The following is a 24,616-nucleotide window of genomic DNA, read 5'->3' on the forward strand; positions in this document are numbered from 1 at the left end:
AGATTGTAAGGTTGAGTATTTTTTCATACTAGCTAATAGAATACATTAAAGTCAAAGTTCAATGTGACATGCACAAGTGTAGTGAATGATTCTTCACAGTCGCATCACAACATCAAATAAATTGGTTTGTATGTGTCATGTGCAGTGGGAAACTGTTTTGTGCAGTAGCCTTGCTGCTCAATTCCCTACACATCAAGGTTGGACAAGGAATAACAATTTGAGTCTCCCCTCCATTGGTCATGGTTGACCATGGACGGACTCCAAGTCAGGGCAGTACAATATGGCTAGCAAGCTGTTGCCCTTGCAGTAGGCTCCCCCTCTCCGCACATCTGATGAATCCCAAAGGAACTGCAGAGACCAATGCAGCGTCAAGGGAGTTAACTCAATGTCCTTAGGGACTCCAGCTCCCAATTTCCACTCCCCCCTCAGGGTTTACTCCCAAAGCCTTCCCCATGAGTGGGTATAGCTGCAAGGCAGCGGAGGTTGGGATCAGAGATTTCCCTCACCTAAGATGAGCTGCCAACCATGGCTGATGAGCCCCATCTACCTGAAGACGTCTCTTCTGTAAGTAGAAACGATCCCACCAGGCTGAATAGCTATGCCACGTGTGAATGCCAGCACCTGGCCTCAGTTGTCAGAGGCTATTTGAAACACACACTATTGGGAGCATTTTTCTGATATTCTGCTCCTTCCATTTCAGTCCTGAGGAAGGATCTTTGCCCGAAATATCGACTTTATTCATTTCCATAGACGCTGTCCGACCTGCTTTCCTCCAGCCTTTTGTGTGCTTATCCCCAGTAGCAGCCTCGGCTATAACAACCTTAAGGAACCGAGGAACCAACAAAATGCAAAATAAACTGTAACAGTGTGCAATGGCGATGGACACTAAGGTTCAGATCATATCACCCTAGATTGTGTGTGTGGTTAAGAGCTCGGCGTACTTGAGCTTGAACCTGTGTCTGCAAGTGGCATAGATATGGGCGGACAGATGCTGAAGGCTGACGGAGACACCGGTGCCATCGGCCAGAGACGAGGCGATGCAAGTCAATGGGATGTTGCAGTTCCTGCTCTAGTGGTCCCGGGGCATTCGGAGGGCCGGGGACGGGCGGTGCTAGATTCTCGCTGTGGCCGCTGGGATTTGTATTTCAACTTCCACGCTGTTCTGCTGGCCACAAGGCTAAGAAAACTACATATCCCGGCGGCTTTCGCGCGCTATTTATGTTCTGCGTGTCCCATTCTCAGTGCCGAATTGCCCACCGGGATTTGTTGTCTACTAAACCTATCCCCCGGTGCTGAACTATACTTCCCAGTGGACACCGCGCCCGGAGAAGATTCCGGCGCCCATGTACTGGCAGCTGGCGGTAATCCTGCGGTCAGCGCCTTCGGTGGGGCGTCCTTACCAAAATGCCGGACGGGAAGAGTCTTTCAGAAGACTGAAGGCAATTATAGGAGAGGGTGGCTGGCATGACTGCACTTACCGACGGACACCGTGGTTAGAGGAGAGCCTGCTGCTTGCCCAGCTTCCGCAGCCGGGGTGCCCGCCGGGAAATGTTGTCAACTGCCCACTACGCTCCGCTAGGCTATTAGCAGATTTGAACTACACTTCCCGGTGGACACCGCACACGGGGCAGCTAGCTGCCCGCTCAGAGCTCGTGACCGTAGTGCTCGCCGGGAAGTGTAGTCCATATGGCCCTTGCCCCCAGTCCGCTGACTGCCTTATGAACCACATTCCCCGACGGCCCTCTGGCGCTCGGCGTCAGCGCGCTGTCTGGGAGTTGGGGCGGGAGGGAGGGCGTACGGACCGACGGAAGGCCAGCCGCCGCCATGATGGAGACATAATGGGGCGAAGCGGAGGAGCGGCGAAGGGGCCGCGGCGCTGCGGGCGGTAGCTGAGGGGCAGGGGGGCGATGTGAAGGTGGGTGGGGCTGCGCAGAGCCGCCGTCCCACCAGGGGGGTGGGGTGGTGGGGAGGGGAAGTTACTTTTAAAAAAATTTTGTCGCTCAGTGCGTGAGGTGAAGTGGGGGTGAGAGACATCGTCTGGTTTTTCAATTCTCCTGGCGGCGGCGGGTGGTGGGGACCGGGGCACACGCCACCCTCCTCCCCCCGGAGCCGGCCGGCCGGCCAAGCAGGGGAAATGGCCCAGGCCCGCTCCGCCGCATCGCCCTGACATGGCGCTGGGGCCCGAGGATGAGGAGCAGGAGAGCGGCGGACAGGTGAGCGGAGAAAGGGGGTGGGGGTGGTAGGGAGGGGGAGGTTAAATCGCGGGATGAAGCTCCTGGAGGAGGAGAAGGGGTGAGGGGTGCAACCCCGGATGAGTGAGGAGAGGGAGATGGTTATTCCTGAGGATGGGAAGGGGTTAAAATCTTGAGAGACCAAGGAGAGGGGGGGGGGGATTAAATACAGGGATAGGGATTTAAACTCGGGGGGGGGGGGGAGAGTTGAAGCACTGGAGAATGGGGAGATTCGAAGAGATTTACAATATTAGGAGTATATGAATGCATATAGGCCTTTTCCTCCTCAGCTTGGGTGAGCTAGAGGTCATAGGTTTAGGGTGAAAGGTGAAATATTTAAGGAGAATCTGAAGGGGATCTTTTTTACTCAGTGTGGACGAGGAAATTTACTCAGTGGAAATAGTTGAAGTGGGATCAATTGTAGCATTAATGGGAAGTCTGGATAGGTGTATTTGTTGTTGATATACAGTGCGGAATAGGCCTGTCCAGCCCTTCAGCCACATCGCCCAGCAACCACTGATTTAACCACAACCTAATCATGACACAATTTACAACGATCAGTCGGTCTGCTAACTGGTGCGTCCTTGGATTGTGGGAGGAAACTCACACGGTCACGGGGGAGAACGTACAAACACCTTACAGGCAGTGGCAGGTACCTGGATGGGAGGGTTATGGTCAGGATGCAGGTACATGGGAGAAGGCAGTAAAATAGATTTTGAATCTTCTCTGCATCCTCTCTAGCTTGAACACTTTTTCCACCATTCTCCCTCCTGCATCAGGTAAAGTAATTCGCCTTTGTATACATGGTGCTACACTTGAGCCCTGCTGAGCAACAGACGTCTTGGACCAGCAGCTGAGATTTCAGTTCACAAAGTGTTTCAGAATTGGGTTTATTATCATTGACTTGTATGCTGTGAAATTTGTCGTTTTGTGGCTGCAGTGGCGTGTATTATCGTAAATTTATAAAGCTGAATGGTGCACGAGAAAGGAATGGTGAAGCCCACTGCTCTATCCTTTCTATACCAATGACTGTGTGGCTAGGCATAGCTCAAATAACATCTATACATTTGCTGATGATACAGCCATTGTTGGTAGAATCTCAGATGGTGGCGAGAGTGCATACAGGAGCAAGAAATGCCAACTAGTCAGGTGGTGTCGCAGCAACAACCTGGCACAATGTCAGTAAGACGAAAGAGCTGATTGTGGACTTCAGGAAGGGTAAAATGAAGACACACATACCAATCCTCATAGAGGGATCAGAAGTTTCAGTTTCCTGGGTGTCAAGATCTCTGTGGATCTAACCTGGTCCCAACATATCGATGCAGTTATAAAGAAGGCAAGACTGCAGCTATACTTATTAGGAGTTTGAAATGATTTGGTAGGTCAACGAACACTCTCAAAAATTTCTATAGTTGTACTGTGGAGAGCATTCTGACAGGCTGCATCACTGGTATAGGGGTGGGAGGTGTAACTGCACAGGACCGAATAAAGCTGCAGGGGGTTGTAAATGTCAGCTCCATCTTGGGTACTAGCTTCCAAAGTACCCAGGACATCTTCAAGGAGCAGTGTCTCAGAAAGGCAGCATCAATTATTAAGGACCTCCGGCACCCTTTTCTCACTGTCACCATCAGGTAGGAGGTACAGAAGCTTGAAGGCAGACACCCAGCGATTCAGGAACAGCTTCTTCCCCTCTGCCATCCGATTCCTAAATGGGCATTGAACCCTTTAGACACTACCTCGCTTTAAAAAAATATATATATTCTGTTTTTTTGCACTATTTTAAATCTATTCAATATATGTGTGCAGTAATAGATTTACTTATTATTTTTTTCTTCTAACAAATTTCACAACACATGCTGGTAATAGTAAACCTGGTTCATGGTCTTGTGAACCATTCCTTCTAGATGGCAGAAGGAAAGAAGCTGCTTGAATTGCTGAGTGAGTCTTCATGCTCTTGTACTTCCTTTCTGATAGCAGTAGTGAAAAGAGGGCATGTCCTTAGCGGTGGATACCGCCTTCTTGTGGCACAGCCTGATGAGGGTGACCATGATGTTGCTGTTTACAATCCTCTGCAATCTCTTGATCCTTTTTATTGGAATGATACCACGCAGTGATGCAACCAGTCCAAATGCTCTCCACCATATACATAAGCAAATCTGAGTGCCTTTGTTGACACATCAAATCTCCTCAAACTCCTAATTAAGTATTGTTGCTGGTGTGCCTTCTTCATGATTGCGTCAGTATGTTGGGCCCAAAGGTGTTGACGTCCAAGAACTTGAAGCTGCTCTCCGTTTCCACTGCTGATCCCTCAGTGAGTACTGGTGTGTGTTCACCCAGATACCCGTTGCTGAAGTCCACAATCAATTCCTTGATCTTGCTGACATTGAGTGCGAGGTGGTTGCTGCTTTCAACCAGCTCAAGTTTCTCACTCCTGTACGCCACTTTGTCTACCAATAACTGTTCGTGAATTTGTAGATAGTGTTTGAGCTGAGCTTACCCCCACGTCATGAGGGCAGGCATCCTTCATCTGCATCTGTGTTGATTGTCAGCGAGGAGGTGATGTACCGATGCATCATTTAGAAGAACAAGGGGTAGCGTTTTGCATCTTATGGGGTAGATATAAGGGGGCAATCGGTTAGTATGCACTAACTTCTCGAGGTTGGAATTCTCCGTCTCGGGTGGTTGTGAAGGTTGAGGTATCAAAAGAGAAAGTTGATTTCTTTTTTCAACTGATCCAAGTATTGGGGCTGGGTTTGCAGATCTGGACAGAAATGACACTGTTCTTTCTTCAATTTTCCCAACCTGCTAAATATATTTCTCTTGTATTTATTCATGGGATATGGTCTTCACCAGCTGAGGCAGCATTTAGTTGCCCTTAAGTAGTCAGTTGATGGCAGGTGGGAGGGAGTTGCGGGCTTGCCACCCAGCGATGGTGAAGGAAGGGTACTATTTCTCAAAGTCTGGGTGCTGTGTCGCTTGGAGGGCAACTTTCTTCAGGTCTGGTGTTCTCTGTGCTTTTGCTGTCCTTGTCCTTGGTGGGAGAGTTGTTGGGTTGTGAGGTGTTCTCTCTGGGGCCTTGGTGAGCTGTAGACGTTACAGGCTGCTGCTGTGGAGTGAGTGGATGGGCTGCACAGCTCTTCTCCCCTTCAAGTGACGGTACCTCAATTAGGTAGCATCCAACATTAAGGACCCTCATCTCATTACTACCATCAGAGAGAGTGCAGGAGCCTGAAGACCCACACTCAGTGTTGTAGGAACAGTTTCTTCCCCTCTGCTATCAGACCATACACACGTGAACACCACCTTGTTATGGCTCCTTTGCAGTATTCATTTATTTTTTTAACTTACGAACATCCTGGAGTTGCTGCAGCAAAGCAACAAATTTCATGGTGTATGTCAGTGATATTCTGATTCTGAGGAGCATGGTTTTGTCATAGTTCGTGGGGGGAGGTGGTGAGGAAAGGTCCTAAGGACTGGGGGTTGTACAAAGTAGTGAGGCTTTGAAAGGTGTACTGTGTTTTCTGCCTGGGCCCCCATCCCTGTTGATGCTGCACGTCCTTCTCCCTCCTGGTGTGTTCTGAACTTCACCACCCCTGTCCCCGAAAATTCCCTGCTGTAAAACTATGGTTAAAAACTGGGTGGATTTCCTTTCTACCCCTGGTGAGTAAAATGTGTGACTAGCATTGTGCAGTGGTTCTTGGAGAGTAACGGAATGTGGAATCAGGTTTGTTACGATGTGGTTTGTTTTGTGACGGCGGTTCAGTTCAAACGTTTAAAATGAAATAGCGAGGTAGTGTTCAGAAAGTTTAAGATAAGAAAGGCTTGGAGATAACTGTAGAGATAAAGTACCTTTTATCTTTGTCTACGCCTCTTATAAACCATAATGGACCATTCAGAAATGTGATTGCAGAGAAGAAGAAGCTGTTCTGAAATCATTTAGATAAGAGTGGTTCAATTGTACAAGTACAAATGAAAGATAACAGCTGTCTGTTCTGTACCTTTGATAATCTTACAAACCTGTCAGATCTCCCCTCAGCCTCTGCCACTCCAGAGAAAAGAACCCATGTTTGTTTGACCTCTCCTTAACACTCATGTCCTCTAAGCCAATCAGCAGACTGGTGAATCTCTTCTCCACCCTGCCAAAGCCTCCACTCACTCCCTGTAATGGGGGTGACCAGATCTGAATGCAGTAATCCAGTCGCAGAGTTTAATAAAGCTGCAAAAGAACTTTCTGAATCACAGACCAAAGAGATTCTGCAGATGTGGGAAATCACAAAATGCTGACCCCCCCCCCCCCCACCACCACTTTATTCAGGCTTCTGTCTTCTTCATTTCCAGGATCTCACCCCAAACCATCAACTGTTTATCCCCCTCCATAGATGCTGACTAACCTGCTGAGTTTTCCCAGTGTTTTGTATGGTAAATCTTGGACTCAGTGCCTTAACTAATGAACACAAACACATCCATGAAGGCACTCTCAGGGTGGAGGAACAACACCTCATATGTAGCCTCTGTCTTGCGGCATGATCATCGATTTCTTGTTCCACCTTCTATTCCCCACTCCAGGCTCTTTCCTCTCCCTGGTCCCCTCCTCTTTCCCTTTCTTCCATGGTCCTCTCTCCTATCGTATTCCATACCTTTACCTTTCCTACCTATCACCTTCTAGATGGCCCTCTTTCCCTTCTCCCCACCTCTTTATTCTGGCATCTACCCCCTTCCTTTGCAGTCCTGAAGAAGTGTCTTGTCCCAAAATGGCGACTGTCTATTCACCTCCATTGATGCTGCCTGATCTGTGTTCCTCCAGCATTTTGTTAATCCATAATTTGGCTATCCAAAATGTCATAACTCCAGAGTAATGCCCAACAGTGGACATCCCATATGCCATTGAGAAGTTATTCCATCACAAAAATAACCCTGTTATCTTAAGGCACAGTGTGAGGAAGTGTAAGATGATATATTTCATAGAAGGAGGTGAAGGCTGTTTTCTAAACGGGGAGCAAGTTACAAAAATCAGAGTTGCAAGGGATTTGTCAGTCCTTGTGCTGGATTCCCGAAAGGTTAACTTGCAAGTGGAGTTGGTGGTGAGGAAGGCAAATGCAATGTTTGCATTCATTTGAGAAGACTAGAATATATCAGCAAGGATGTAACACAGGCTTTATAACGTGCAGGTCGGACAACATCTGCAGTATTGTGAGCGGTTTTGGGCTCCATAACTAAGAAAAGATGTGCTGGCATTGGAGAGGATCCAGAGGAGGTTCACGAGAATGATGTCTCCAGGCTTATATTCATTAGAGTTTAAAAGAATGAGGAGGGGATCTCATTGAGTATTGAAAGCCTGGATGGAGTGGATGTGTGGATGTTTCCTATAGTGGGGACTCTGGATCCAGAGGGCACAGGCTCAGATTAGAGGGAAGTCCCTTGATTGGCCAGTTTTAATCATCCACTGCAATTTATTCTAAGCTCTCTCCACCTACCCCTCCAGTCCTTCCAGTGCAGATCCTCTTTCTCCCCCCGACCATTCTGAGTCATACAACAGTCTCTGTGTTGACTTGGCAATACTCTTTGTTTCTTTGCCCACACATCCCGACAGCCCGCACAGTGTGAAAAGTGAACTCTTACCTTGCTGTGGGCCAGCTCTCAATCTGCTGCTCTGTCTGCCCCCACCCACCAGTTTGTGTCTGATCTGGCTTCCTGAAGCTGTCCCTCACCAGACCCTCGTGAATGAGTCTGGGGTAGGGAAGGTCGGGGGGGGGGGGGTTAGTGTTGGGAGTGATGAGTCCAACCAGGTTGATATTCAGAACGTGTCTGTTCTGTGCCCCACACCCGTTGATTGCTTCCCCTCCTCCCTGCAGTCCAAGGCCAAGGTAAAGCCGAAAGCACCAATGTCCTCAGCACCGAAGGTGCCCTCCAGCAAGGGAGCGAGCGGGGCGCGGCGCAGGAGAACCCGCTGCCGGAAGTGCGATGCCTGCCAGAAGAGCGAGTGCGGGGAGTGCCACTTCTGCAAGGACATGAAGAAGTTCGGGGGACCCGGCCGCATGAAGCAGTCCTGCCTTCTGCGGCAGTGCACGGCAGTGAGTGGGATCAGGGGCGGTGTTGGTCTCTGTCTGGGGGGGGGGGGGACGACACATGGTGATCTTGTGCATCACACCCCAAATAAGGCTCCTACCGCATTGTTCCTTCGCACACTCCCGGGATCAGATGCAAAGTGAATCTCCCTCCTCACTGTCCCATCACACACTCCCAGGGCCAGACACAGAGTGAAGCTTCCTCCACACCGTCCCATCACACACTCCCAGGGTCAGACACAGAGTGAAGCTTCCTCCACACCGTCCCATCACACACTCCCAGGGTCAGATACAGAGTGAAGCTCCCTCCACACTGTCCCATCACACACTCCCAGGGTCAGACACAGAGTGAAGCTTCCTCCACACCGTCCCATCACACACTCCCAGGGTCAGATACAGAGTGAAGCTCCCTCCACACTGTCCCATCACACACTCCCAGGGTCAGACACAGAGTGAAGCTTCCTCCACACCGTCCCATCACACACTCCCAGGGTCAGATACAGAGTGAAGTTCCCTCCACACCGTCCCATCACACACTCCCAGGGTCAGACACAGAGTGAAGCTCCCTCAACACCGTCTGATCACACACTCCCAGGGTCAGATACAGAGTGAAGCTCCCTCCACACTGTCCCATCACACACTCCCAGGGTCAGATGCAAAGTGAAGCTCCCTCCACACTGTCCCATCACACACTCCCGGGGTCAGACGCAAAGTGAATCTCCCTCCACACTGTCCCATCACACACTCCCAGGGTCAGATACAGAGTGAAGCTCCCTCCACACCGTCCCATCACACACTCCCGGGGTCAGACACAGAGTGAAGCTTGCTCCACACCGTTCCATCACACACTACGGGGTCAGACACAGAGTGAAGCTCCCTCCACACTGTCCCATCATACACTCCCGGGGTCAGACACAAAGTGAATCTCCCTCCACACTGTCCCATCACACAGTCCTGGGGTCAGACGCAACAAAGCTCCCCCTTACTCCACAAGCAGTGTAGGCGATTGGCACTAGCTATCTGCAAGGCATTACCTCCATCTGCTCCTGTGACCCTGCTCTGCCTGCACTAACCTGTTCCCTTCACCCCTCCCCATGTTCTTACCCCAACAGCCGGTGCTCCCTCATACAGCCGTCTGCCTAATGTGTTGGGAAGCAGGCAAAGAGGATTCAGTGGAAGGAGAGTCCGAGAAGTTTAATCTGTCCCTGATGGAGTGCACCATCTGTAATGAGATTGTCCACCCGGGCTGTCTGAAGGTGGGTGAGGAGTGGGGAGGTGGGTCGATGGAGAATTCACCGCATGAATCCAGGGCGGTGGGGAGAGGATTGGGGTTCCTTGATATTGGTGTCTTGTCGCACTGCTGCCTCATAGTTTTATCTGCCCACCCTCCTCCTTCAGTGCTCCCATCACTGTCCCTCTGTGTTTTCCCCCTTTCTCATCCTCTCTCTCTCTGCACTTACCTCAAGCTCACTCCCCCAGTGCCTCTCTGTTCAGAGACTGCACTTTAACCCCACTTCATCTGATGATGGAGCCGTGTTTCTCTGCTGCTTGCATGCATCTATGTCTCCCTGCTCACATGGGCCTGCATTTCCTAGCTAAATGCCCCCACACATATCCTGAGGCAGAACATTCCCCTCTCTCTTCCCTCTTCATCCTCCTCTTCCTCACCTTTCACTCCTCCTCTGCCCTCAAACCCCTCTGTTCACCTCCCTCCTCTCTCCCCCCCTCCAAACGCATTGTGATCTCACTGCTGTGTTTCACCTCTGTGTTCAGGTTTATGATGTCGAGGGCATCATCAACGATGAGATTCCCAACTGCTGGGAATGTCCCAAGTGTCGGAAGGAAGGCAGGTCGAGCAAGGTGGGTCCTAATCGCAACGCAAAGCTCAGTCAGTACATGCAGGGCAGAGAGTGACGCCATCCCCACCCTCCCTCTGGCCTTTCCCCAGACCACATCCCAACCCTCTTGCCTAACCACCCCACTCTCCCTGTCCTTCTCTATCCTCCTTCCCTCCTGCCCTTTCTTTCTCACTAGTCTCCCCTGCATTCTTCCCCTCACTCTCGTCCTCAGTTCATTCTCTCCATTTCTGCCGTACTGCCCCACCTCCCGCTCCCCACGACCTCCCTCTCACTTGATGTCTCATTCTTCTGCCCTCTCTTTCACCCCTCTTCCCCAGGACGGGAAGGACCAGACGGAGGCCGGAGGGAAGAGACGCTCTGATGGTGAGGAGGGCCCCCGCTGGAAGCTTGAGGAGGGTAGCAGGCATCGAGCGGATGAGTATCTGGCCCCCAACCACAGGAAAGGCGAAGAGGGTCACAAGAGGAAAAAGGAGAGGGATGGGCCGGTGGAAGCTGGGCCCCGGAAGAAGGTGAGAGAAACCACCTACTGTCCTTTGTTACCTTCTGGATCATCACATCTCCTCAGCTGGAAGATCCGGCTGGTCCAGTTTCTCCCCCTAATTTGAAGACAATCCCCGTGAATCTTTTCTGCATCCTCTCCAGCTGAGCCTCACCCACCCTGTAATGGGGTGACGAGCTGCACATAATCCTCCCATTTATGAGAGTGGTCCTGGGGATGGAAAAGTTAATGTATGGGGAATGTTTGGCTCTACTCACTGGAGTTTAGAAGAATGGGGGGGGATCTCATTGAAACCTATCAGATATTGAAAGGCCTAGATAAGAGTGGATGTGGACGGATCTCTCCTACAGCGGGAGAGTGTAGGACCAGAGAGTACAGCCTCAGCCTCAGAATAGGAGGACATCTATTTAAGATAGAGAATTTCTTTAGGCAGAGGGTGGTGAATCTGTGGAATTCCTTTCTAAAGACTACTGTGAAAGCGAAGTCTTTGGGTATATTTAAAGTAGAGATTGATAAGTTCTCGATTAGTCACATTATTAAAGGTTATGGGGAGAAGACAGGAGAATGGAATGAAGGGGAATTTAAATCAGCTGTGATGAAATGGCAGGGCGTTAATGGCCTAATTCTACACTCAACGTCTGACTTTCTCAGTGCAGTCTTGCCAATTGATACTACATGGTGCCCCATTTTAACATGTGCTGTTCCAGAGCACAGGCAGGGAGTTAAAGACTGAACAAGCTGAAACAAATCGCTGTAGGTTGAACAGCATCTGTGGAGGCAGAGTCAGATTTATTATTGCTGACAGCTGACGTGAAACTTGTTTTGTGGCACAAGTCATTGTCTTCTGGGGCATAGGCCACTGTCAGCAGCTCATCAGTCTCCTCTGACGGGCCGATTAAAGGTTGATCGGCTCTGTGGCTTCCATTTTCACCAAATAACTTCACGTTTCTTCTATGCAAAGGTCCTTCTCCCGGGGTGAGGGCTTTGGCATTTCTGTACCTCATGGGGTTGCTGACCACATGTCCAACCTTCCTCTTTTTGCTTGAGATTGTCCATGGGGGAGTTGTAGTTTGAAAATTACAAACCACTGCTGTCTGTCTTCCCGTGATTGTGTGGGTTTCCTCTGGGTGCTCCAGTTCCCTCCCACAATCTAAAGGCGTACCGGTTGGTAAATTAATTGGTCATTGTAAATTGTCCTGTGACTAGGCCAGGGATTGCTGAGCAGCACAGCTGAAAGGGCCTATTCTGCACTGTACCTCAACAAATTTTTATAAAATAATAATTTTCTGTGTCCTCCCTGGCCACTGGAGTGGTAGCCAAAGGATAAGAGGATGGCAAATGACATTCCTCTGCTCAGGAAGGTAACAGGAATAATCCTGAGAATTGTAAATCAGTGATGGGCAAACTAATGGACAGGATTCTTAATGACTGATTTTTGTTAATTGGATAGGAATAGTCTGATTAGGAAAATTAGTATGGCTTTGTGAGGGGCAGGTTGTGCCTCTCAAGCCTGATGGATTTTTTTCAAGGAAGTAATAAAATCAATTGGTGAAGGTCGAGCAGTGGATAGGGTGTATATGGGATTTATTAACTTATTTAAAGATGTTCCATATGGAAAGCTCATACAGTTAGGAGGCATGGGATCAGTGGAAACTTAGCAGCATGAACTTTGGAATTGGCTTGTCTGCAGAAGGCAGAGAATGGTTGTAGATGGAATGAGTCGGTGATGTTGTGGTACTCCACAGGGATCTGTTAGGGGATCCCTGCTCTTTGTGATTTTTATTAATGAATCGGGTGAGGAAGTAGAAGGTGGGTTTTAGTAAGTTTGCAGATGACATAAAGGCTGGTGGTGTTGTGGATAGTGAAGAAGGTTGCCATAGGTTACAACGGGACATTGGCAGGATGCGGAGCTGTACTGAGAAGTGGCGATGACTTTCAATCTGGAAAAGTGGGAAGCGATAAACTTAGGAAGGTGGAACGTGAAGGCAGAGCTCGAGTTTAATGGCAGCATTCTTAACCATGCGGAGGAACAGAGGGACCTTGGTCCATAGATACCTCAAAGTTGTCAGACAACTTGATAGAGTTGTTAAGAAAGCATATGTGAGAGGGAAGGGTTAGATTGATTGTGGAGTAGACTAAAGGTTTGGCACAACATTGTGGGCTGAAGGGCCTGTATTGTGTTGTAGTGTTCTGTTTTCAAAATACTGCAGAAAGCTGGTTGTTGGGGTCCAAGTCCATAGCTCCCTAAAAGTAGCGACACAAATGAAGGTGTAAAATGAACTTGTCTTCGTTGCTAGGAGATTTGAGTGTAAAAGTCGGCAAGGAGTAGAAAAGTTTAGTTAAACAACTCTTGGAATATTCTGTACAGTTGTGGTTGCTCGTTTACAGGAAGGATGCAGAGGCTTTGGAGAGGGTGCAGTGTGGTTCCGGGGTTCACCAGGATGCTAGGCATTAATACAATTAGCCTACTAAACTGACATCCTTTTCCCAAGGTGCAAATGACAACTGCCAGAGGTTTACAGTGAGAGAGGTAATATTTTTCTGCACAGGGAGTGGTGGGTGCCTGAAACTTGCAGCCAGGACAGGTAATGGATTGAAGTGCTTATGAGCTGTTTAGATAGACCCATGACCAAATGGGACAGTGTGTGTGGTGGGGGAGGATTATCAGTGGGGTAGCACGGCAGTATGGTGGTTAGCACAGTACCAGCAACGCAGATTCAGTTCCCACCGCTGCCTGTAAAGTGTTTGTACATCCACACTGTGACCTTGTGAGTTTTCTCCCATGGTCCAAGGACATACCGTTCAGTCGCTTTCTCGGTTATGGTCAATTGTTCCATGACTTGGCTCGGGTTAAATTGGGCAACTGCTGGACAGTGCAGCTGAAAGTGCCAGAAGAGCTTATTCCTCGCTGTGTGTCATAGGCTGTGTTGCTCTCTACGTGAGAGAAACGTGCACTGGGTGTATTTGGGGGGTGGGGGTGACTGGACTGTGAGAGACCCCTGCACATGGGTGGGGTGTGTGTGTGTGTGTGTTGAGGGGGTGACTGGACTGTGAGAGACCCCTGCACATGGGTGGGGTGTGTGTGTGTGTGTGTGTTGAGGGGGTGACTGGACTGTGAGAGACCCCTGCACATGGGTGGGGGGGGGGTGTGTGTGTTGGGGGGGTGACTGGACTGTGAGAGACCCCTGCACATGGGTGGAGGGTGTGTGTGTGTTGGGGGGTTGACTGGACTGTGAGAGACCCCTGCACATGGGTGGGGGGGTGTGTGTGTGTTGAGGGGGTGACTGGACTGTGAGAGACCCCTGCACATGGGTGGGGGGTGTGTGTGTGTTGAGGGGGTGACTGGACTGTGAGAGACCCCTGCACATGGGTGGGGGGGGGTGTGTGTGTGTTGGGGGGGTGACTGGACTGTGAGAGACCCCTGCACAGGGGTGGGGGGTGTGTGTGTGTGTTGGGAGGGGGGTGACTGGACTGTGAGAGACCCCTGCACATGGGTGGGGGGAGTGTGTATGTGTGTGTGTGTGTGTTGGGGGGGGGTGACTGGACTGTGAGAGACCCCTGCACATGGGTGTGTGTGTGTGTGTGTGTTGAGGGGGTGACTGGACTGTGAGAGACCCCTGCACATGGGTGGGGGGTGTGTGTGTGTTGAGGGGGTGACTGGACTGTGAGAGACCCCTGCACATGGGTGGGGGGTGTGTGTGTGTTGAGGGGGTGACTGGACTGTGAGAGACCCCTGCACATGGGTGGGGGGTGTGTGTGTGTTGAGGGGGTGACTGGACTGTGAGAGACCCCTGCACATGGGTGGGGGGTGTGTGTGTGTTGAGGGGGTGACTGGACTGTGAGAGACCCCTGCACATGGGTGGGGGGGTGTGTGTGTTGAGGGGGTGACTGGACTGTGAGAGACCCCTGCACATGGGTGGGGGGGGGTGTGTGTGTTGAGGGGGTGACTGGACTGTGAGAGACCCCTGCACATGGGTGGGGGGTGTGTGTGTGTTGAGGGGGTGACTGGACTGTGAGAGACCCCTGCACATGGGTGGGGTGTGTATGTGTGTTGAGGGGGTGACTGGACTGTGAGAGACCCCTGCACGTGAGTGTGGGTGGGGGACCTGTATTGCCTCACCTCCCTCACTCTCCACCCTCTCCCTGCAGAAACAGAAGATGGTCCGTGGGCCGGAGGACGGCACCCTTGCCAGTGAGCGCACCCCCCAGCGCGAGAAGCTGGAGCACTTCAAGCGCATGTGCCAGATGCTGGAGCGGGTGAGCCAGGCCCGCAGCTCCAGCTCCAGCTCCAGCTCCGGCTCCGACTCTGACTCTGACTCCCAGGACTCCGAGGAAGGGAGGGGTGGTGAGGAGGAGGAAGATGAGGAGGAGGAGGAAGAGGAGAGCAGCGACGGAGGAGGCAGGCTTGGCTCCAATGGGAGGGAACGCGGGACCACGGCAGCTGCCCTGGGCTTCAGTGCCAGTGAGGAGGATGACGAAGAGGAGGAGGAGGCGGAGGAGGAGGAGGGTCGTGGGGAGGAGGCAGACCCACCCCGCAACGGCAGGGCCCGGCTGAGGGAGCAGCCACAGGGGAAGGAGGGACAGCCAGGATCCCGCCGAGAACGAACGAGGCAGGGTCCAGGTCAGGGGCAGGGTGTGGCCCAGGGGTCAGGGCGCCTCAAGCCCCCTCGCCCCCAGGCGCCGGCACCCCGCAGTCCGTTCCTGAGCCGGCCGCCCATCTCCTCGCCTCCCAGGCCCCTGCAGATGGAGAGGCATGTGGTGAAGCCTCCCCCTGACAGTCCGGAGCCAGACTCCCTGCCCCTGGACTCAGGGACCGACCATGTACTCCAGCGTCACGCCTGGCTTGCCGTCTTTCGCTACCTGAGCCAGCGAGACCTCTGCGTCTGCATGAGGGTTTGCCGGACCCTCAACCGGTGGTGAGTGAGGGACGGGGTTGTAGGGGTGGGCATGTATGCTGTTAGTATGCACCCCACCCTCTGTGCCCTCTCTCTCCCATCTTTCTCTATCTTTTTGTTTATGTATATCCCATATGCTGTGATTCCTCACATTGTGGGTGTCAGTTGTTGGTGAATTATTGGTGTATTGGGGGTGGGGTTGAGTGGGATGGAGGACCGTTGTTGGCACACGGGGAGGGAGCACTGAAGTGGGGGGAGTGGGATGGAGGACTGTTGTCGGCACACGGGGAGGGAGCACTGTGAAGTGGGGGGAGTGGGATGGAGGACCGTTGTCGGCACACGGGGAGGGAGCACTGTGAAGTGGGGGGTGTGGGATGGAGGACTGTTGTCGGCACACGGGGAAGGAGCACTGTGAAGTGGGGGGAGTGGGATGGAGGACCGTTGTCGGCACACGGGGAGGGAGCACTGTGAAGTGGGGGGAGTGGGATGGAGGACCGTTGTCGGCACACGGGGAGGGAGCACTGTGAAGTGGGGGGAGTGGGATGGAGGACCGTTGTCGGCACACGGGGAGGGAGCACTGTGAAGTGGGGGGAGTGGGATGGAGGACTGTTGTCGGCACACGGGGAGGGAGCACTGTGAAGTGGGGGGAGTGGGATGGAGGACCGTTGTCGGCACACGGGGAGGGAGCACTGTGAAGTGGGGGGAGTGGGATGGAGGACCGTTGTCGGCACACGGGGAGGGAGCACTGTGAAGTGGGGGGAGTGGGATGGAGGACCGTTGTCGGCGCAAGGGGAGGGAGCACTGTGAAGTGGGGGGAGTGGGATGGAGGACCGTTGTCGGCACACGGGGAGGGAGCACTGTGAAGTGGGGGGAGTGGGATGGAGGACCGTTGTCGGCGCAAGGGGAGGGAGCAATGTGAAGTGGGGGGAGTGGGATGGAGGACCGTTGTCGGCGCATGGGGAGGGAGCACTGTGAAGTGGGGGGAGTGGGATGGAGGACTGTTGTCGGCACACGGGGAGGGAGCACTGTGAAGTGGGGGGAGTGGGATGGAGGACTGTTGTCGGCACACGGGGAGGGAGCACTGTGAAGTGGGGGGAGTGGGATGGAGGACCGTTGTCGGCACACGGGGAAGGAGCACTGTGAAGTGGGGGGAGTGGGATGGAGGACCGTTGTCGGCGCAAGGGGAGGGAGCACTGTGAAGTAGGGGGAGTGGGATGGAGGACTGTTGTCGGCGCAAGGGGAGGGAGCACTGTGAAGTGGGGGGAGTGGGATGGAGGACCGTTGTCGGCACACGGGGAGGGAGCACTGTGAAGTGGGGGGAGTGGGATGGAGGACCGTTGTCGGCACACGGGGAGGGAGCACTGTGAAGTGGGGGGAGTGGGATGGAGGACCGTTGTCGGCGCAAGGGGAGGGAGCACTGTGAAGTGGGGGGAGTGGGATGGAGGACCGTTGTCGGCGCAAGGGGAGGGAGCACTGTGAAGTGGGGGGAGTGGGATGGAGGACCGTTGTCGGCACACGGGGTGGGAGCATTGTGAAGTGGGGGGAGTGACTGGGTGAAGTACTCCCCACCCTGGACAGGCCAGTCACGGTTTCATGAGGGTGGCAATGATTTTGATTGGCCCTGGGGCTGGACAAGGATGGAGGGGAAAACAAGTCAGTTAACATGACTGCATCCTGATCTATGCCCTCCCCTTGGGCCTTGCCTCCTTCCCCTCTCCCCAGGTGCTGCGACAAGCAGCTGTGGACCAGAATCGACCTGAGCCGGCAGAAGTCGATTACGCCAGCCATGCTGAGTGGCATCATCCGGCGGCAGCCTGCCCTGCTGGACCTCAGCTGGGCCTGCATCTCCAGTAAGCAGCTCATGTGGCTCCTCAACCGGCTGCAAGGTGAGTGTGAGACTGAGTTCCTCACTGTCCCTCCCTCTTCTCACCATCCCCCCCTTCCCTCCCCACTGCCCCCCTCGCTCCTTACCACCATTTCTTGCTGGCCTTCCTGACAGCTTTCTCATTGCTCTCTCCCCACCCCCCACCCTTCTCGCTCTCTCCCCACCCTCCCACCCTTCTCGCTCTCTCCCCGCCCCCCACCCTTCTCGCTCTCTCCCCACACCTCAGGGCTGAGGGAACTGATCCTGTCGGGCTGTTCGTGGTCCTCTGTGTCGGCCCTCTGCACTGCCAGCTGTTCATCCCTGCGACTGCTCGACCTGCGCTGGGTGCAGGATGTCAAGGACTCCCAGCTCCGAGAGCTGCTCTCCCCTCCGGCTGACAGCAGGCCAGGTCAGTGCCAGGTGTGGGAGGGGGAGTGAACGGTCGGGAGGAAGTATTGGCTGCATGTAGGGAGGGTGATGTGTTAGGGGGATGGAGAGTGTTGACCCAAATGACTGACCCTCTCTCTCCCCCCCCCCACCCCCCCCAACAGGACAGCTGGAGGGCCGGGGACGACTGCCGAATGTGATGGAGTTGCGCCTGTCAGGTCTGGAGGTGACAGACACCTCGCTGCGTCTGCTGGCCCGGACCCTGCCCCGTCTACGGCGCCTTGACCTCAGCCAGTGTGGTCAGGTGGGGGACCAGTCCATCAATCTGCTAACCGCCGTCACCTGTCCATTGCGTGAGAGCCTGAGGGAGCTCAACTTGTCTGGTACGTCCATACGCCGGCCCTCCACCACCCCCATTCATGCATCCTTAGGCCAGCCCTCCTCTCTCCACCCCCCACACAACTGTCTATCCCTAGGCTGGCCCCTTCCCCCAGTCTATCCACAGTCCACCCCCGGTCTCCCTTCTCTGCTGTGCAAAGTACGTGTGCCTCTCCCTTCCCATGTCTGTCCCCTCCTCTCACGCTCCCTCTCCTTAGTTCTGTCCTTTTTACACTAATGTGTCTTTCTCCACCCCCTCCCCCATCTCCCCTCTCCCCAGGCTGCCCTCGGCTCACAGACCACTGCCTGCCCCTGTTCCGGCGCTGCCCTAACCTCTGCCGCATTGACCTGCGTTCCTGCAGACAAGTGACGGTGGAGGCGTGCCAGCGCTTCGCCGAAGACTCGGCCCCCCCTGCCTCCTTCCGCTGCGCCGAGGACAAACTCATCCTCCGCAACAGCTAACGGCGGCTGCTGAGGAGGGGGTAGGCAGGGAGCGCTGAGCCCCCGGGATAGGGGCTGAGGGCTTCACCAGGAGAGAGCAAACCGGGCCCCAGAGTGATTCACCAGGAGAGAGAGAGAGAGAGAGGATCCAGGACCCCTGGAAGATTCGCCTGGAGAGAGAGAGAGAGAGAGGATCTTACCCCTGTAGAGATTCGCCAGGGGAGAGAGGGTCTGGGATCCCGGGGAGATTCACCTGGAGAAGGATGTGATCCAGGACCCCGGGAATGCTCGCTGAAAGAGAGAGAGGACCAAGGTTATCAGAGACATTTACCAGGAGAGAGGCAAGATCTGGACCCCGGACGCTGGGTGAGAGACTGGATCCGGACCCCAGTGTGAAATCGCCCGGGAAGAGACAGGATCTGGAATCTGAGTCATTTACCGGGAGGGAGATGGGGTCCAGATTTCGGAAAGATTCACCAGAAGATGGAAGCAATCTCCAGTGCATGGCAGGTTCATCAGGAGAAAGACAGGCCCCTTCGTCCTGGAAAGATTCCTCGGGAAATGGCACAGCAGAAAGATTCATCCAGAGAGGCATGGGACCTCTGGGCCCCGGAAAGATTGATTGGGAAAGAGACAGCTTCACCAGGAAAGAGAGAGAGATGCGACAGCGTACAGTTTCACCAGAAGAAACTCCAGTTTTAAAGACAATATTCTCGCCGCAGAGACTGCGATCCCTACGCTCCATCCCTACTTTTCCCTCTGATCTTCCGCATTTTGCCAGTTTCCTTCCTTGTGTTTTTTTTTATTTTGACCGAAAAATTTCGTGGAGACCACTTTGTAAAAAAATATGAAAACCAGGATCGTTACACTTGTTGGAACAAAAGACTCTGGGTCAGAGCTGGGAATGGGGAGGGGGTTGGGGGATGAGAATAAATACAACTGCAATAAAATGTTCAGGGTTTTCCCCTCCTGCGCAATGTTCTGTGACCCATAGGTCCTGTTGGATTATGTGAGTGGAGTGGAGCTATGGAGGAGGGATGGCGAGGGTAAGTGGGGTCTGTTGCATCAGCTGGGCTGTTGTCAACTGGACGGGCAAAGAGATCTGTGTGCCATAAATCCCAGGGGTGATCTATAAAAGCTAGCAGAATTAGTGAGGAGCACCCATCCCTACACTCAAACTCAACCTCACCCCCCCTGAGAATATTGTTATGGTCCGTGCTGCCCTCCCATCCCCGGGGAGCTGACACTCCGATCCGGTCCGTGCTGCCCTCCCATCCCCGGGGAGCTGACACTCCGATCCGGTCCGTGCTGCCCTCCCATCCCCGGGGAGCTGACAATCCGATCCGGTCTGTGCTGCCCTCCCATCCCCGGGGAGCTGACACTCCGATCCGGTCCGTGCTGCCCTCCCATCCCCGGGGAGCTGACACTCCGATCCGGTCCGTGCTGCCCTCCCATCCCCGGGGAGCTGACAATCCGATCCGGTCTGTGCTGCCCTCCCATCCCCGGGGAGCTGACACTCCGATCCGGTCCGTGCTGCCCTCCCATCCCCGGGGAGCTGACACTCTGATCCGGTCCGTGCTGCCCTCCTATCCCCGGGGAGCTGACACTCCGATCCGGTCCGTGCTGCCCTCCCATCTAGTCCCTCTAACCCAACCCTTCTTCCCTTTTCAGCTTCCTTGCTCCAGGAAAAACAATACTCGTCAGTCCAGTTTCTTGTAACTAAATCCCTCCAGTCTCGGCAACATCCCCGTGAATCTTTTCTGCACCCTCTCCAGCTTAATCATACCTTTTTTATAGCTGGGCAATCAGAACTGAACACAATATGTACCCCCATAGTGCAGTCTCACCAGTGTCTTGTACTGCTGTAAGGTGACATGCTAGTTTAATAAAGAGAAAAGTGTCTTGATGGCACAGGGGCATGAAAGCAAGATACGGGAGACTCCGGCTGGAATCTAGAGCAAATTCAAAGGTCAGGCAGCATCTATGGTCAGGAAAAGTAAATCATTTTGAGAGAGGGAGAATCAGGATTGATGGGGAAAATGGGAAGGTGGCCAAAAGGTACAGGGTGAAGGTGTGTTACTCTGCCTGCAGGTCAGTAACTAATGATAGTTTATTATTGTCACTAAGCAGTGGTGAGCTAACTAAACTGGTAATTAAGTGTTCAGCTAATCTATTCTGCCTACACATTCTCTCCTACCCAGCCCTCCCCTCCCATTTCTACCCTTCACACATGTACACTTGGGATTGATTAACCCACGTTGCCCCAGTGTGGTCTCATGGAGAAGTCTATATTCCTGCTTTCCTCACACACCATATGCCTTTGTAAGGGCTTCTTAAACACCACTATCATGTTTGCATGCACCACCACACTTGGCAAAGCATTCCAGGCACCCACTGATCTGTTTTTTTTTAAAAGTTGCCTCACATATGTATCTTTGAATTTACCCCCTCTCACCTTAAATGCACATCCCTTAGTATTGGGCATTTTTATCAGAACTCCCAAAATGTTTGAAGAACTGGCAGTTTCTATAGAGTCCTTATAACACCATAAGACAGGAGCAGAATTAGGCCATTTGGCCCATCAAGTCTGCTCCACCATTCAATCATGACTGATCTTTTCTTCCCCTCCTCAGCTCCACTCCCTGGCTTTCTCCCTGTAACCTTTGATGCCATGATTAATCAAGAATCTATTAATCTCTGTTAAATACACCCAGTGACCTGGCCTCCACCGTTGCCTTTAGTAACAAATTCATCACCGTCTAGCTAAAGAAATTCCTCCACATCTGTTTTAGTGTACACCTCTATCCTGAGGCTGTGCCTTCTGTCCTAGACTCCCCCACCATGGGAAACATCCTTTCCACATCTACTCTGTCTAGGCCTTTCAACATTCGAAAGGTTTCAATGGATTTCCCCTCATCCTAAATTCCAGCAAGTACAGGCCCAGAGTCAAATGTTACTCATATGACAACACTTTAATTCCCAGAATCATCCTTGTGAACCCTCTCCAAAGCCAGCACATCTTTTCTTAGATAAGGAGCCCAAAACTGTTCGTAATACTCAAGGTGAGGCCTCACCAGTGCCTTAAAAAGCCTCAGCATCTCATCCCTGCTCTTGCATTCTAGACCTCTTGAAATGAATTCTAACATTGCATTTGCCTTCCTCACCACCGACTCAACTTGCAAATTAACCTTTAGAGTGTTCTGCACAAGGACTCCCAAGTCCCTCTGCATCTCGGGTATTTGGATTTTCTCCCCATTTAGAAAATAGTCTGTACACTTATTTCTTCTACCAAAGTGCATGACCATGCATTTTCCAACATTGTATTTCATTTGCCACTTTCTTGCCCATTCTCCTAACCTGTCTTAAGTCCTCCTTCAGCCAACCTGTTTCCTCAACACTACCAATCTTTGTATCATCTGCAAACTTGGCAATCTATGACATCATCTAAATTATTGATATACATAAAAAGAAGCAGTCTCAACACAGACTCTTGCAGATCACATAGTCACTGGCAGCCAATCAGAAAAGGATCTTTTTATTCTCACTCATCTCTAACCATGCCAGTAACTTTCCTATAATACCATGGGCTCTTAACTTGGTAAGCAGCCTCATGTGTGACACCTTGTCAAAGGTCTTCTGAGAGTCCAAATATACAACTACTGCATCCCCTTTATCTATCCTACTTGTAATCTCAAAGAATTCCAACAGGTTCGTCTGGCAAGATTTTCCCTTGAGGAAATCATGCTGACTTTGTCCTATCTTATGTCACCAAGTACTCCATAACCTCATTCTAAATGATTGACTCCAACATCTTTCCAATCTGTGAGGTCAGGCTAACTGAACTATAATTTCCTTTCTGTTGCCTCCTTCCTTTCTTAAAGAGCAGAGTGACATTTGTGGTTGTGTAGTTGTCCAGAAACTTGCCAGAGTCCAAAATTTTTGAAAGGTTACTAATATCTCCACAATCTCTACCACTGCTTCTTCTAGAACCCTAGGGTACAGTTCATCTGGTCTGTGTGACTTATGCACCTTTATGTCTCAGCTTTTTGAGCACCTTCCTGTTGTAATAGTAACTGCACTCACTTCTCTTCCTTCAACGGAAGTTAGAGAAATTAATGTTCATGCCACGTTGGAGGCTATCCAGTCAGAGTGATGGGTTGCTCTTCCAACCCGAATTTTGCCTCATTTTTACATTAGAGTGGGCTATGGACAGACATGTTGAATAGGAAGTGGATTTGAAATAGCTAGCCACTAGGGGAACCATCCTTTTGTGGCAGATGGAGTGAGAATGCTTCCCAATCTGCATCAGGGTTTGCATCTAACAATTTGAACCTTAAGGCACTGTGCAGGAATTAGAGCTAAAAGGATTAATTATTAGCTTTATTTGTCACAAGTATATTGCATCATCAAAATACACAGTGAAGTGTGTTATTTGCGTCAACAATCAGCATGGTCCAAAGATGCGTTGGGGGCAGCTTGCAAGTGTTGCCGTGCTTCCGGCACCAACATCTTAGCCATATCTTTGGAATGTGGGAGGAAGTCGGAGCACCCGAAGGAAGACAACTGGGAGAACAGAAAGCTCTTCGTAGTCGGCGGTGGGCATTGAACCCTGGTCACTGGTGCTGTAAAGTTTTTCAATAACTGCTCCTCTGCTGTGCTGAGACCTAATTGCAATATATATGGATGAAAAATGAAGGTGGGCTGGTTTGTAAGTTTGTGGATGAGAGAACAACTAATAGGAAGGTTATCAAAAGGACCTGACTGTAGAAATTTGCAGGAGTTTCTGGTGGCATACCAAACCTCCTCCCGCTCCTGATGAAGTAGGGCCATTGTCGTGCCTTCTTCATGATCACTTCAACATGTTGGGCCCAGGATAGATCCTCTGAGATGTTGCTGCCCAGGAACTTGCAGCTGCTGACCCTTCAATGAGGACTGGAGTGTGTACCCTCCACTTCCCTTTACTGAACTTTGCAATCAGTTCCTCGGTTTTTGCTGATGCTGAGTGACAGGTTATTGTTGTGACACAACTTAAACAGCCCATCTCACACACCTCATCATCATCTGAAATACCAACAACAGGTATGTCATTTGCAAAATTATGGTGGTATTTGAGCTGTGCCTAGCTATACAATCTACAGCCATATTGGAAGAGCTAGTACAGACCAGGTGGAGCGAGCATATAGTTGTATCTTTCTCCTCACTCTCCCCCCTCCCCCCCCAAAACAATTTACAGAAATCTGGAAACATGCTGGTGGGGGAGGTGCCGGCATCAGAGGCACTCACCACCCTGAAGGGGCTCTTTTTAGGCAATACCAAAGATAGCTGGTTGAATTTGATATCCCATTTCCACACCGATATGTCTGTCAATGGCCGCCTCTACTGCCACGATGATACCAAACCCACATTGGAGGAGCAACTTCTGGGTAGCCTCCAACTTGGTGGCCTGAACTGAAATTTCTCCAACTTCCAGTAATTTCCTCCTCTCCCACCACACCCCCCTCTCCGCCCTTATTTTTTCCATTCCTCCTTCAGACAACAAGGAGGCATATTAAGGCAAGACTAATGGGCTGGTTGAGTGATGCTGAAAGAACAACTGCACTTACTCTCAGCAAGACCAAGGAACTAATTTCAGAAACAGAAAGGGGAAGTTGGGAGAGCACACACCAATTCCCATTGAGGAGTCTTTGGTGGAAAGAGTGAGCAGCCTCAGGTTCCTGGTCATCAACATCTCAGACGATCTATACTGGGCTGATTACATTTATCCAATCACAATAAAGGATGCTAGTGGCTTTACTTCATTATGAGATTTGATATGTCAAAGTTCAAAGTACATTTATTATTAAAGTATGTATTCATTAGACAACCATGAGATTCATTTTCTTTCAGGCAGCCACAAAACAAAGAAACCCTAAAGAACCTATTTTTTAAAAAAGAGACAAACACCAAAGACTCCGGCAATTTTTTACAGATAAATGGTGGAGAGCATTCAGACTGGTT

General features: G+C 51.7%; 1 protein-coding gene across 1 annotated transcript; it reads left to right on the forward strand.

Moving 5' to 3' along the window:
* Positions 1–1,970: 1,970 nt before the first annotated feature.
* On the forward strand, positions 1,971–24,482 carry LOC140719062 (F-box/LRR-repeat protein 19-like). The gene is made up of 10 exons (XM_073033436.1): positions 1,971–2,213; positions 8,084–8,302; positions 9,409–9,552; positions 10,070–10,156; positions 10,473–10,664; positions 14,804–15,570; positions 17,272–17,435; positions 17,661–17,822; positions 17,965–18,183; positions 18,459–24,482. The coding sequence occupies exons 1-10, from the start codon at positions 2,169–2,171 to the stop codon at positions 18,638–18,640; spliced, it is 2,181 nt and encodes a 726-aa protein (XP_072889537.1). The 5' UTR covers positions 1,971–2,168; the 3' UTR covers positions 18,641–24,482.
* Positions 24,483–24,616: the final 134 nt, after the last annotated feature.

This window comes from Hemitrygon akajei, chromosome 31 (assembly GCF_048418815.1).
Source record: "Hemitrygon akajei chromosome 31, sHemAka1.3, whole genome shotgun sequence".
Lineage (NCBI taxonomy): Eukaryota > Metazoa > Chordata > Chondrichthyes > Myliobatiformes > Dasyatidae > Hemitrygon > Hemitrygon akajei.

Coding starts and splice junctions, on each gene's coding strand:
- LOC140719062 (XM_073033436.1), top strand. CDS start 2,169: ATGGCGCTGGGGCCCGAGGATGAGGAGCAGGAGAGCGGCGGACAG. Junction 8,303..9,408: donor TTCTGCGGCAGTGCACGGCA/GTGAGTGGGATC, acceptor TTACCCCAACAG/CCGGTGCTCCCTCATACAGC. Junction 17,823..17,964: donor TCCGGCTGACAGCAGGCCAG/GTCAGTGCCAGG, acceptor CCCCCCCAACAG/GACAGCTGGAGGGCCGGGGA.